The 16,124-nt window shown below is 35.6% G+C and overlaps 1 protein-coding gene across 1 annotated transcript; it reads right to left on the bottom strand.

Annotated features, from left to right (window-relative positions):
• Window positions 1-224: 224 nt before the first annotated feature.
• arl5a (ARF like GTPase 5A) lies at window positions 225-15,708 on the bottom strand. Its single transcript, NM_001002339.1, is given in 6 exon segments — window positions 225-700; window positions 3,492-3,643; window positions 3,732-3,815; window positions 3,885-4,032; window positions 6,298-6,358; window positions 15,353-15,708. Coding segments are annotated over 6 exon segments (540 nt in total). The 5' UTR covers window positions 15,399-15,708; the 3' UTR covers window positions 225-651.
• Window positions 15,709-16,124: the final 416 nt, after the last annotated feature.

The following is a 16,124-nucleotide window of genomic DNA, read 5'->3' on the forward strand; positions in this document are numbered from 1 at the left end:
ACATCTAGGTCTAATTACTGTAGTTATTTTAGAATAATTACATGTCTTCCAATGGGAGTAATAAAAAAAATGCAGGGTCACCCTTATTTCTCGGGGGATGAGGGTGTAAACGGGGTGGTTCGCCCAGGGTCCCATTTAAACTAGAACTGCCACTGGTGACAAGTCAAGTCAACCAGCGAAGGCTAATGAGAAAATCTGTAGAGAAGTAAAGTGTGAAGCGTCTGTCATGACAGATAAAAACACTTTATTTTGTTGTATATTACATGAGTGCAGTCTCCGCTTGCATGGTACCGTGCCACCTCAGTCAGAGTCTGCTGCAGGCACAGGGTTAATGAAAATACTGGACTGTTCACACTGGACAACAGCGCCATTTCAGGGAGCCGGAAAGCTGCGAGGCCAGTCAAGGCAGAGTCAAGCACAGAGAAAGAAAGTCCTCTTAGTCCAATGTCTGTGCGCCCCCCTGCTATGGCCACTCGTGCAGAAAAACACTGGATTGATGCTGTCTGCGAGTCCCAACTTACTTTAGTGAGTTAGTTGCAGATTGTTTGTTCACAGTTCTCAATAATCGGAAATAAATTAAACGCTGTGGTGAATCCCCTTCACAGTGAGCGTCCGCCGGCCTCCGCAGAGAGAGCACACTGAGGTCAGAGGTCATCTGACCCGCAGCCGTGACATCATCCATTCTAGACCCTGGCAGAGCCTGCAGGCAGAAAAGACACATTCAACAATGCTCCTTTTTTCCTTTCTGTAAATCAAACAAAGGAAGCTTTCTGTCGGTCATTCAGGATAAGGCCTCTGAACCTAATGACCTCGGACATGAATTGTGGTGCATTCCTATCGTCTTTCAGTAAATGTTAATGACCTCTCACACTTTTTATTGTGAAATACACAGTATTTTCTGTGCTGAATGGGGTTGGAGAAAAGTTGCTTCCGTAAACTACACAGAGAGCAGTGATGCCAGCCAAAAAGCGGTCCAAAACTTGCCCAAACGCACAAAAAAGACCAAATATTAGATTAATATTTTATTTATTTTCATTTATTTAAATAGAAATTAACCTAGTTACTTTAACTGTCATAAGTTTAACCATACAGCAACCAACACCAGCCGTCACAGAACCATAACATTAATGGATCACATCAAAACACTACCTTCCCGCACGCACAAAGATAGATAAAAGTGTCATGATAAATCACTGTGTGTTTAAAGCATCATTGACACCACAAGCGACTGTTTGTTTCAACTTGAGAGTGAGTGACCTCCATTTACGTGAGTGACAGCGACCGTTGGTGACCAGGTGTGTCTCAGCTTGCTCAGAGGCTGGTTGTATTGTCTGTGCTGTAGACCTACACACCCCTTTGTTTGAAGCAGGTCACCACCCAGTGTCAGGCAGCTACAAAGTCACTGCTAGTGTGAATGAGGAATAACTGCAGGGGCTGCGTGATGCGCATGTACTGAGGGGAGTCAGATTTGTCCAGGGAGTTAGATTCTGATGCAACTTTCCTTCACCCATGCACTGGTCAATATTAAATGAATGGAGTAGGAGCACACAGTTATGTTTTGTTAAATAAAATGGATATCAAATTCAAAACCACCCAATCTGGCAACACTGATAGAGAGACGTATTACTCGTACATTACTATAGTACTACACTAAACTAATAATACAATTAACAACATGCAGTGCCCAAAACATTTAGTTAAACAATGTATTTTAGATACAATAATCAAAAATCAAAATCATTTAAAAATAAATAAATATTAATGTTCACTATTTAACTAATTGAATTATTAAATATTAATTGTACATTTTCCACATAAGCAGGCACTCTGCTGCTGTTTGATCTGCATCTATACATACGGATGTAATAAGTGACCTGACACACGATTTGATAAAATTCATGACACTAATCTCACGATTCACGATATAACAAAAATTTTTGAAACAAATTTAAGGTTTTTTTTATTTGATTTTTTTTCTTAAATGCAGCACACATTAATATAAAGAAACTAAAACTGTGACTGTGCTGGAACTGGAAATATCAGCATTTCTGTATTTTTAGGCATAAGCTGAGGTCTTTGCACATTTACAATGTCCCCTACTGATGAACAAAGTCTTTCACTGGAGACCGAGATGGCTGGTGTGGAGAGGTAAGCCTTTCCTAAAGCAGAGAGCAGTGTGTACAGAGGTGGTCAATAGGCCCTCTGATCCAGGCGACTGGCCACTGGCATGAAACACTGATTATGAAATGACTAATTATATAGTAGGATTGAGACAGGAGTTGAACGTAATTATGAAGGTAAATAATTAATATTACTAGTGTAATTAACTAGTATAAATATCAGTGTGATACACTTACAAAGAGATAATCTTGAACATTTTTATATATTCAATAATAATAAGCAAATTATTTAAATATGCATGAACTAATTTAAAAAGGAGAGGCTAAAAATAATCTAATACCTGCTTCTGTAAAAACAGATTCCTCTTTCAGTCTGAAAAACATCTTCACACTTTCGCTATGAAAACACGGATGCACCATGTGATCTCTGTAGCATTCGTCGGAGCAAGCAAGCGGTTTGGCTTATTAATACTTTTTTTTCATATAGACTTCAGTGACTAGATTTTCCACTTTGCTGATGGTTTTGATTGTTGTTTGGTTTCTGATGTGCTGATTATTCTGTTAGTGTAAATAGTGTAAGTTTTGTTAGTTTTAAGTATTTGCACACAGTTTGTGTTTTGTCTGGCGCACCTCACCGCTGTCATTCTAGTCTGCCGCTCCACCTCTTGCTTGCAGCTGATGTGCAGGTAAAGCGAGTTATAAACACAGCGCCCCCTTGGTTTAAACATGCATGACGATTCGTTCTACCAGTTTGAACAGTCACATATTTGAATAAATTTTCAACTGGCTCATGGTGAATTATAACATCCCTATCTATACAGTAATATGCCATGTCTCATCACAATTAAATTCATAAAAATAAAGTCATTTTAATATCACTTCATTTGAACTTTATTCATTTAAAATTGTACCTTTTCTCCTCCCTTTCTACTCCTTGTGCCCTAATCATGTAAAAAACTAAATCTAAAGCAAAAACAATGTCATATTTTTGACATTTATTACAAGTTATTTTGAGACATTAACGAATGAGGGACAGGAGTCGCTGCGCTCCTCATGGAACACTTACTACACCAACACAGAGGTAGATGTCCTGAGATATGATTTATTTTCTTATTGCTACTTATAATTGTCTACTTAAAACTAATAAAGATGTGAGAATTCAGCTTAGTCATGTAAACGCTCCTGGACTGGAAACACAAGATCTTGTCTATATTTGTCAGCAACATTCAGATATATGATGACTCATCATTTCTATCAAGCAACATGACTAGAACTGCAGACATGTACACAATCTGTGAAGCATTATATCATGTCGATTGTCATAAAATATAATTGGACCTTTACATGCATGTGTTTATTTCGTAAGCTTACCCTTCTCCGGTGAGGGCACAGCATGCCTGAATGTGCCACTGATGGTCTTTGACAGAAGTCAGCTGAAGACTCTGAGAAATCTCAGCTACAGTCAAACAGCCCTTCACGTCTTGCTTGTTAGCGAATATCAACAAACCAGCTTTTTTCAGATCCTAATAATAAGAAATAAGGAAGTGAAATCAAATGTTGTCTGAGCAGACAAGAAAAAAAAACATACTAATGCCTTTGACATATACTGGCCTCGTGAGCTAACATCCTGTAGAGCTCCTCTCTGGTCACGGAGATCCTCTCTCGGTCAGTGCTGTCCACCACCACGATCACAAACTGCACACAAGAGACACATGTTAAGGAGACATTCCCTTCACCCTTTCAGAGAGATCTCAGGACATCTACCTCTGTGTTGGTGTAGTAAGTGTTCCATGAGGAGCGCAGCGACTCCTGTCCTCCAATGTCCCACATGAGGAAGTGTGTATTGTTCACCACAATCTCTTCCACATTGCTGCCTATGGTGGGTGAAGTGTGGACCACCTCATTCATAGAGCTGGAGATATGAGAGAGAGAGAGATTGTTGAATTTATTGCCATCAGCTTCTCTGGCTAGTTCAATTTCAAAACCAAATCAAATTTACAACATTTCATCACTTTTCTCTAATAATTTATATACATATATAACAATAAAAAAACATCAACAGCAATGATTATTACACAAGATAAAAATCTAAAACAGTTAATAAAGGTTTAGAGATGACAAACAGTGACTTGTCAGAGCCAGCTACTATGGCTGTTTTAATGGCAAGAAATGTATAGTGAAGTTGAATTATATATATATATTTTTTTTTCATTTATTAGGGATTCTCCGACCAGGATTTTTTATGAGCTAATACAGAGTACAGATTACTTATCATGGTGATCAGCCAATACAGAGTACCAATTGAGATGCTTCAAGCTTTATATAACTTTAACACTGCATAAAGCACATTTTTCCTTTAACTATGATACTTGAGTGGAGATCTCTACTTTCCTAAGAGAATAAATGAAGGATGTGGCATACAATCCCTTAAACACATCTCTTATAACCATTTAGCGTGGACACGTCATGGTTAGAAGCAGCTTTACAGAAAATAATAGATTAAACAGATAAAATTTTGGTAAAGGAAATGACTGACAATAGAATTTGGAAAGATTGCAAATGACGGAAGAATAATTCAATATATCTCAATGTAAAAAAAGTTTGTAGCACATTTAATGCGCAAGAAGTTAAAATGGATCTTCCTTTGCTTGTAAACCTGAAAACAAACACTTTCAATCGGTTCATGTGATCGGCCAGATTACCGATCAATTCATAAAATGTGATTGTTGGCCGATACCGATCTCCAGCCAATCAATTGGAGCATGCCTACTATTTATTTTTGCTAAAAACTCTAAAACTGTATTTGGTTTAACAGTGTGAAAAGTGAATAGAAGAAATGCTCACAGCACAATCTAATAGAACACGCTTCATAGACAAAGTACTTTTGCAAAAAGAACATGAGGGACTGGGTGATTTGGCCTAAAATGAAAACCACGATTAACTAACCATTGTAATTCAATTATTACGATTATTTTATTTAATTTTTTGCCTTCATAGTTCACTGACAGGTTTTTTACGGTAAATACGCTCACATAGTACAATTGAGGGATTTTTTGAATGAAGGACGAGTTACTTGATTTTAAAATAATTGATTGAAATGCACACTATCTACTGTTAATGATTATTTATTGAACATCAATATTGAACAACTGAAATTAAACTAAAATAAAAATTTGCCTAAAACCAAGTCACTTTTTTTATTAAAAAAGTGAAAATAAATAAGCAGTGTATTTGTGAGCTCGCAAAAATTGTGTGTACTAACAGAGGAAATCAGAGTTTAAGCAAAGACATTTGCACGCTCGTATTACATGCATCGTTTTTAACTTGTAATACTTCACTCACGACATTTTTCAATCAAATGACACCATAGAGATCAGATGTGGCTACAAAGTGCTGAACATTGTTCAGTTCAACGGGGTCACGTGACTCAGTAGGGAAAGTAAGCAAAAAAAAAAAAAAATTTGACCTGGAAATATTTGATCGATTATAGGTTCTGAATGTCAATTTCGATTACTTTTCGATTAATCGCCCAGCCCTACCTAGTTCTAAAAACTTGTGTGTCATCATGGAGTGACCAACTCTACAGTGGGTATAAACGGTCTGGTTCCACAGGTTGAAAAATTTATGGAGGTGTCTTTTTCTGGCATTGGCATTATTTTCATTGCGTTTTCTCCTTTTGTGCATATCCCATTCTCTTTGCTGTTTGCTATTAACATATAGACAATTAACTGATATTAAGTGCAAAGGAGGTACATGACATATTTTCAGGTTTGTCAACAGCTATGTTTCCATCCATCAAATGCTAATTAACTTTATGCACAAAAATGCAATATCACATAAAAGACGTCCGAATAAAGCAACGTTTCCATCCGAGTCAAAAAGCACAAAACTGGCACCAACTTCCTGTTTTACACTTTGAATTTCCATTGTTTTCTGATGTCCAAAAGGTTTCAAATATTAAGAAAAAATATTATGATAGCTGGTATAACATCAAACTGTGATTAAATCACTTCTTGTTACAAATATAAAATAATTAAAAAAATAAGCAGGAAATGTTCATGGGCCAATGACATCACCACATTGAAATGGTCAATACAGTATTCTATATGTATTACATGTACTCATTTGCTATATTTTATTATACTGAGATTAAGAATGGACTAGCTGCAATACTTACAACTGATAAAGTATGGTGGTCTTTCCTGCATTGTCCAGCCCAACAATAATGACCTTGTGCTCTGGGGGAAAACAGGAAAACAATTCAATGTTTCAGTAAACACTTCACATCATATCAAACAATGCAGTCAACCACCTTTCATTTTGACAGTGGTTAAATAAATAGAACACATATGCGTGTATATACCAGTATTTAAATGCATCATCATACCAATGCATAATTTTATACAGTAGCTCAAGCATAAAGGGGACTGTCAAGCCCTTCTTACAAAAGGAAGAACTGAAATCTGCCAATCCCACGCAGTAAAAAGCAATAAGTTTCAAACTTGCCTTAAGCTGGAGGTAGAAGAAACTAATCCAGTTCCTGTCCTTAAAACAACTTTTTTTTTTTTTACTTCCCACATTAATCACAAACAATGCTGTAAGAGATTATGCACCAAAGGTTACCAAAAGAGCATGTCTGACAAAGTACTGACATTAAGAAGACTCATTTTGGTCAAACGCACCCATTTACATGAACAATTTTGTTAATGTAGGCCAGGTGAAACGATACACAGCTGACTTGGAATGGACTAAATAAAAGAAACAGAAATGGACTATATAGACTTTAACATGCAACACATTCAAAAACCACTCTCACATTGAAAGCAACTGCATGAGAAGAATGACTCTGGATAGGGCTGTTTGCATCTGCAAAAACTTCAAAGGAATCAGAGAGTAGATGACGTGGTGACACCTATGGGTGTGTAAAGGTGGCCAAATAGTTTCCACAAAAGAACACAATGCTTAGTTGCAAGAGGATTTTGCATAGGCTACTATAATTTATCATGCATGACAATGAACAACAAGCATATTGTAGAGCTAATGCAAATATCTCAATGGAATTGAACTGACTGCTACATGCAAAAATAGTCAGCATTTCTTTTTTCTTTTTTTTTTTTTTTTGCATCCCAGATGCCAAAATGGACCCAATAAAGACAGGTTTTATACAAATCACATTATGGGCTCTTTTGGACGGTACTTTTTAAAAACACTTTACTTTGTTGTAATAAACGAAATTCTAATTTGTCTATAACCAGCATTCACAAATAATAATATGAAACATTTAAAATCTGGCTAAGACTCATATTTGCTAAAAATGACAAGACAAAAACATTAGTTAATAATTCACTTGTTTAACATGATAACTCAGTAATATAAATAGTAGGATATAAGTAGTAATATTTATTCTAAGGTCATAAATGAAAAGACTTAAAATGATTAATGTGCGAAACGAATCAGAGAATGCAGAATAAATGAGAGAAAAGACTACTTCTTTTCTCTTGAACAGAATGAAGAAAAAGCTGTAACTAGAACACACTGCAGTGAGTCAGTACCTGCATGAGGTATTCAAGTACATTCAGACACACCCATTCATGTGTTGGAGAATGACTCACAAGTATGCACACTAGCTAGACCACTGTCCTTGCTTAGCTTGAGGTAGAGACAGTTCACTAAACATCAATTTGTACAATGTCTTGTCCAATATTTAGCTATTTAATTAGAGAATTATATATATATTATATATATAAAATCTTCCCAGCAAAACAAAACTTTGGCCCCATTCAAATGCATGTCGGGAACACTTGTTCACACTTCTGTCAACATGCTATTGTGTTCGAATTTGTCAAGATGTACAATGTGACAACACAAAAATGTAATGTCTGTAGACATCACTTTTTCATGAGAACTCAATGCAACACAAGTACTTGAAGGTATTGTGGGCAGGGCGATTTAGGCAAAATATGGTATTGCAGTATCTTAATTAGTCTTTTAAACATTCCTTCATTCATTTTCTTGTCGGCTTAGTCCCTTTATTAATCCGGGGTCACCACAGCGGAATGAACCGCCAACTTATACAGCAGGTTTTTACGCAGTGGATGCCCTTCCAGCCGCAACCCATCTCTGGGAAACAACCACACACACATTCACACACACTACGGACAATTTAGCCAACCCAACTCACCTGTACCGCATGTCTTTGGACTGTGGGGGAAACCGCAGGCAGGGAGAACATGCAAACTTCACACAGAAACACCAACTGAGCCGAGGTTCGAACCAGCGACCCTCTTGCTGTGAGGCTACAGCACTACCTACTGCGCCACTGCCTCGCCCCGTCTTTTAAACAGATAATGCAATTTTTTTTGCCATATTATATGCATACTCATACCAAATTCAATTACATTTCTGAGATTTCAATTCTTATAAAAAGGTTAAAAAAAGTTTTTAAAAAGGGTATAAAAAAAGGTAAAACATTTTTATGAAACCTTTATTATATGATATTAGTTGCCATAAACAGACAGAAAAATGTGAATGCTTTAACATGCAACACTTGTCGGATGTTTAATGAGCACAATGTTAAGAACACAGTATAGCCAAATATCTAACCTTTAGAGCAGTAATTTATTATTCTATTTTTCTGAACGCTAACAAAGACAATCACATAATAAACTGTATGCTTTGATGAACTCATTTGAGCACCCACAGCAAGTATTTAATTCGTAACATTAAATAACTGATTCAAAAATGCAGAAATTTACATTTAAATTTAGCAGGCTTGCAATTGAAGAGGTATTCAGTGACTCAACAAAAAGATGCAATAAACACAAGTTATACATAATATATACAGGCCACACACGATAAATGCGCTATATATACACAACAAATGACATTACAATTATACAAAGTAACTTGTCTGTGCTAATAGAATTTAGAAATGGATTTGCTATTGAATTTGCATACGCTTTACAAAAGAGCAAAAAAAGTAAGTTAATGGAAACCATGTGGATGGTGTAATAATCAACATGTTTTCGCGTGCACGTTGTTTTGGTGCTTTTTCACACACTTCCCATACACATTAGTTCAGTAGGCAGAGAGCAGGGGTCCGTTCTTCGTACCTCGCTTAAATGATCTAAGATGATTTGGCAGATGCTGGATCTTTTAATCTTGATAACTGACCTCTCTCTAATTTGGTTCTTCAAACAAGTTCGCGAATCAGATTAGAATGTCTGGATGAACTGATCTGAGATCTCTGCGTGTGTTGTGAAGGACAGATCTGTCGATCCTCGAAATCATGATCAGCAATGCCATGATTGGCTGACGGCACAGCAGCGTAATGACATCATCTGATTAATATTCTATTATGAATGTGAGCAAAATTACATCAAATTAGCAGTAAATCGTTTGTTAAATATCACACGCAATAACTTTCCACATTTGTTGTGAACTGCAGGCTTTACACTTGTGTCAAGAGTATTCATCATGTATTTCAATGCATATCAATGTATTTAGTTCTACATTTAGAAAAGATTTTCTTTATTATAGTAGCCGGTTTATTAATCACTTTATGGAATAACTGGATGTTTACAAAAGCATTTTGATATTGGTAAAGGCGTCTGCAACTTTTGTGAAGCATCAAATCACTGGCATATTAACTGCCAAAACATGTTTACGACGGCATTAATGTATTATTTATTGTTTCAAAAGTCACATATTCTGCATTTCTATTATCATACACAATTTGTACTAAAGCGATCTAAAAAGTTCATATCAATAAGTTTTCTCTTTGCACCACCAGGTGGCAGACTTTGTACTTTTATTTTGGGGGTGCAGATTGCATAAGTTTTATTAATATATATAACTTTATTTATTTTATTAATAACTATAACTTTATATATATAGTTAAAATATATTTACTATTTTCCCAAGTGTATATAACTACTGTAAGAAAATATCAGAATTCGGTACATACTTTCTCTATTATCTTTGCATGCACTGAGCCGATCTAATCCTGTTTATATGATTTGAACCTGCTTCCGATCAGGTTTGAGCTAGCAGAACTGTTGCTATGAAAACAACTCTCGGATCAGCTTTGAAAAACGAAACGATCCTGGATCATGTCAAATCGTCAATATCCAAATCCAGCTAACTGAGTAATCCACGTACGAAGAACGGACCCCAGGAGGTGTTTTGTAGCTGTAGAGTGTTTATACTATAAAAGCCACCCAATATTATGAGTTTATGAAAGTTGATAAGAGTGGAACATTTTAAACCCAGTTTAAAACTGTATTTAGCAAAATGCACTCATGATTGGATTGGCAAAAAAAAATCATCTTGATGTGGCAGGTGTAAACACGACCTTTAAAGCTGATGACACTCAAGAGTCTGAGGTTAATGTAATCATGTCAGCCAGCATTTAAAAAGCGTCCAAAGGTTAAGTATTGTAAAGATGTGTTTTAGTAGAACTTCAAAACATTTTTTTTTCAATTCCCTGTCTTCACAAGAAAAATATATATGCTAAGTACTCTCATGTATTAAAAAATGTGGCAAAATGGGACACACATGGGGTGTATCAAATTCATATGCAGCAGTGTTAACTTGTAGATATAAAGAGGCGGTTCAAGTCACATGATTCCTGATCTCTCTTTGAGCTCATAAAGACATCAGGAGGTCTCAACAATACACTTATATCCAAGCACTGTCTAAATGTCTTACATTTAATAAAGAAAAGTTGCTAAGCATAAAACATAAACATATTTTTGTTGAGTTTTCTTCACTTGTTGAATGTACAATTATATACATTCACATAGAGTAAAATAAGCGTTTACTGTTTTGCAAAAACAATGCAATACCATAGGTATGTGTATTTTCTGACCATTCTGGTTATGCTGAAAAAATAAATCGGCATTTAAAACCAGCCTGGCAACTTCAGCTTGACATTAGGAAGATTTGTAGAAGTTGAAGCATCAGTTTTTTCATACCTCTGAATTTTATTTATTTACTTTTTTTTGCAAAGAACAAACAAATACATGACTAATTAATGTGATAATGCACCACAAAGTTGACAATTAAAACAGACAAAGCTAGCTGATTTGGATGACATCTTCAGTTTCAACTTTAAAGAAATCTTATTTTCAAAGTTTAGATGTTTCATACATGGCGAGTTTCATAACCTGCACAACAAAGAACATTAAACTCAGGAATAAAAAAGCAAGAAAATCAAAGGCATACAAAGCATGCACGGAGCAAGGAGTTCAGTTCTAATCATTCAGCCTGTGTGTGATTATATCTTATCATGTCTACCTTTTCCACAAATCGTTTTGAAAGAATGTATTCACTTTTTGTGTGCCAGTAATGCAGTGTGATGAAATCAACAACAAAAATGTGGATTTAGGCTGAAAGACTAACATTGATTTTTCTTTGAATGCTTGGAGTGAATTTTCTTCAGCAAGGCTGCATGAAGAAAGTGGCAGTAAATATGTTTGTAATGTTTCAAAGATACTATTTTTATATCATGGATCAAATAAATTCTTCTTGATTTGCGGATGCACACATGTTTATGTTGGGAAACAAAAATAAAATGAAGATACAAGAGTGTGTCAGGGAACCCCAAAAGGTTTATAGATTGTTTATTAGATTTTTTGAAGATACACTTCCACTGCAGAATCATCTCAATCGACCTAACATTATAAATTCTTTACAAATAGAAATATTTAAGTCATCTGGTGAAACTGTATTCAAATCGTAAAATAAAATAAAAAATGTGTATATATATATATATATATATATATATATATATATATATATATATATATATATATATATATTTGTATATATCGCAATGCTAGATTTTTGCATTGGCTTTACTTTAAATCCAAAGAAAAGAAAGATCTCCAAAGATGCCTTTTCGAGTTGTAACGAAATCTGGGTTTTTGAAACTAATGAAGACAGAAGTAGTCAATGATTTGTTTTAATTATTTATACTGACATCTTTACTGTTTCACAGTACTTTATATGTTTCTCAAAATAAAATAGATTGTGTTCAGTTGTGTTACCCAAACATTTAAAAAGAACTTATTTTAGAGCTGTCACCACAATAGCGTGAAACTAGGGATGCTTGTTAATTTTCCTAACCGACAACCGCTGCTGGTTAACCTATTATTAACGGTTAACCGGCCAGATTAATAATTTAAAAAAATTAACTGCCATTCTATTTTTGACATCTTAACTTTTACTACTAGAGCATTTAATAGTTTTATTTTTTACATATTAGTAATGCATTAATTTGCAAATTATGTTTTATCATTAATCTAGCTAAAAAAAGAAAGCCTCAATTTAGTGCGGAGTTATTATTATGAAAAAAAAAAAAAACGAGTAAATCTATGGTTTTGTTTAATTCATTGAGTATGCTATTTTAAAAATGAACCTTTTATAATAACTATTAATAACTGTAATTTTCCAAATGGAAAAAATCATGCCTTGTTGGTTGTACACTATATCATCAAAACTTTGCATTTATGAGTACCGCAGAGAACGCTGATGGAGAAAAAACCTCGACACTCCTGCTTGTGAACGGCTTGTTTGCAAAGCATTGATTGGACATTTCAGAAAGTTTGCGGATTCTATCTCCACTTGTGTGAAGAGACCAGGGTGTTTATGATGCAGATTCAGGACAGAGGCAATCACCATCAGCGCTTAGCATCATCTTGTCTGTGTCAAACTGTGACCAAAAAATACTTTTCGGTCCTTTCATTCTGCTTCTCTGCCAAATACATCTGTAGTTGCACGTGTTACCGCCCGGCAAGTTAACAAATATACAGTATGTTGCACATTTATGCAGCAAAACTTAAAAAATAAAAAATAAACAATTATATTTCTAACCATTTAACTGATTACATTAATCAAAACGTAAAACCATGATATTTTTATCCATGGCTATCATACCGTCAGAATCTTACCGGCTCATGCCTAGTCTATTCATTGGGAATCCTGAAAAAATAACACAATTTTTACCAAAATACTACACACAGATAATCCTAAAGAATGATTCTTGAGCAACAAATTAACATAAGAAACATTTCCGAAATGTAACACAGAATACTGGAGTAATGGCTGCTGACAATTCAGCTCTGCCTGTACTGGAATATATTTAAAATATATTAAACTAGACAAAAACTATTTTAATTAGTAAATATTTCACTATAACAGTTTTAATCAAATAAATTGAGTTGTTAAGTATTCGAGTCTTTTAAAGAAAGAAAAAAAAACTGCTGACCCCAAACCTATGAACAACATTGTATTCAGTTATTTTTAAGAATTGAACTAGTACTAAAGACTATTACTATAAACCAAAAATAGATAAAAGAGATGTGTCTGACTGCACACAACACTCTCCAACGCTCACATTACCAAGCTCAAGCCTAGCACAATGATCTGTTCAGATAATGAGTAAGGTGAGAACGGAGAGAAATGTTCCACTGGGTTATGTTGCAGATTGCACACGCTCAGTACGTCACACGCTGATGTGCAAGTCCTTCAAACAAGAATATGCTTTATGGACATCCCGCAGCATTTATAATAAATGAGAGACCACTGGCTATCACATGGATGTGTGTAACGAGTAATGCTGACACAAATTCCACCGCTTTGAGGATTACACCAGAGTCAGAGATGCACAGTGCTGTAAAATGCCCAGCCTGCACAACCACAGGGCAAAGAGGCACAAATGATCTGCCTTAAAAAAAGCAAAGAGTGCTGCAATGGCTGTTTCGCTTTTCAATTCAGACCTACTGAAGCTAAAGCAGGTTAATCTATTCTAAATGCTGATAACTGGCTATCCCTGTTTAGATGAGCTGTGGTTTATCAATGACAAAGTATATAATATCAAAGATAGTATAGGAGAATAAAATAAATATATTAAAAGAAAGAAAAAATCTTCCACTGAAATCCAAATGAAAACAATAAGTTGTTTTCTAGGCAAGGGCCGGTATAAGATTCATGAGGTATTATAAACTGAACCTTCACAAACAAAATCTGGGGACACAGATTTATTTTTCATCTTATGAAAAGGGGCATAATATAGCAGGCAAAATAAGTATTGAACACATCACCGTTTTTTCTCAGAAAACATGTTTCTAAAAGTGCAGCTGACTTGGAATTTTCACCAGATGTCAGTAGCTTACCAAAGTAATCCGTATATACAAATAAAACAAAACTAGATTGTTTAGAAAATAAGTTGTGTGCAATTCAATGAAAAGATACAGGGGGAAACATTGAACACATGAAGAAAAGTAGATGTAAAAGGGCATGGAAAGCCCTGACAAAACCTTAACTTTTCCAAACCGTGATATACCTTGAAAAGGACTATCATCCCATGAGGCTATGGTAAATTATAATTATATGCAGTAATGGTGAATTATAAATAGATTTTCACTTTTAATTAAATGCTAGTTCTGCACTGTGCTTTAAAAGATATCTGTTCTCACTTCTTTGTTCTGATCAATTAATGTATTTTCGCTTTTAAAGCAAATATATTTTTAGGGTTCTTGTATTGATAAATGACAAAAACACTCAGAAGAAGTACATTTTAAGTTGTTTTGTGGAACAGTAAAGTGAAAACTACACAATTGATGGTGCCAAGAACCAAAACTTCGTGATGCCACAGACGAACATCTTCATTCTCAAAAACCTTTCTTTAAATAAACTTTTTTAAATACAAGAATTCTTTAATAAAAAATCTTTTTTACACTGTTAAAAACCCTTGTGAGGAATAAAAAGCTTCCATGATGGATGGGAAGTGTTGTTTATGGGAAACATTAAATAACCTTTATTTTTAGGAGTGTATAGTTACTAAATTTTACATAGGAACTATACAAGCGTCCCACAGGACTCGACATGTAACTTACTGTAAGCTAAATGAGGGAAAAATAACGACATCAGAGCTCCATCCTCCATAAACAGAGACCGAGTCTCACAGCAGCAGACGAATGCTGTCAGTCGCAGTTTTTCTGATACATTTTCGAAATCTTTGAAATATAATGCCAGGCAATATTTCCCTCTAACACATGTATATATGAAACATGTTTGTAATTACTGAAGTCGTGCATAATACGCGCGAGCATCGCTGTTTTAAAGCGAAACTACAGTAGCAGGTTAGCAGACACTTGTTAGCTAACGTTAACTAATATATCCACATATAGGACATAACCAAATTCTGTTTAATATTCTATCTCACGTACCTTGGTGGTTGAAAAGCCTCCATAATTTAGTGAAAATGATTCCCATCGCTGATGTCCGGCCTCGGGCAACACCACCCAGCAGCAGGGACTGAAAATCTATCTGCTAGCCAGCTAAGCTAACGATCCGCTTCAGTGCGAAACAGTGCTCTCCGTAACAGTTATTCACTCCTTTAACATCCTCCTGCGGATGGTGTCCATGTCTCGTGAGGATGGGGTTTGTGAATACTGCATCATTTCAGCGCTGTCATGTCTGCAGGAGACTGAAATGAGGGCGTTCATTGGGCTCTGCGGCAGAGAGTCGAGTCGAGCTTCTGTCTGCGTGCCACTGTGGCCTCTGCCGCAAACACTCACTGAGCTCAATCAAAGCGGCGAAGACACAACAGCCACGCAACACACACCGGAAGTCTCTCTGGTCGTGTCTCAAACATAGGTCTCAAATCCTACATAGACTGCGTGGTAGTTTTGCGCCTGAACAGCGTTTAAATTGTTCGCCAGTTGTTGAGATGTTTAAAAATGTCGTCTAGATAGGGAGCTGGGTGTGTGTCTTGAGTTACAGCCACGCACTCTCACTGACAGCGTCGTCGACTGATACTAGAGATTGTATTTCTGACCAAACATGTCTAGTAGGGGTTTTCAAGCCGTACTCTTTGGAAATGTTTTGGAGAAAATAATTAAATTGTAAATCACACACACACACACACACACACACACACACACACACACACAAACACACACACACACACACAAACACACACACACACACACACACACA

Source organism: Danio rerio, chromosome 9 (assembly GCF_052040795.2).
Source record: "Danio rerio strain M-AB ecotype USA chromosome 9, GRCz13ab, whole genome shotgun sequence".
In the NCBI taxonomy this organism is placed as follows: domain Eukaryota; kingdom Metazoa; phylum Chordata; class Actinopteri; order Cypriniformes; family Danionidae; genus Danio; species Danio rerio.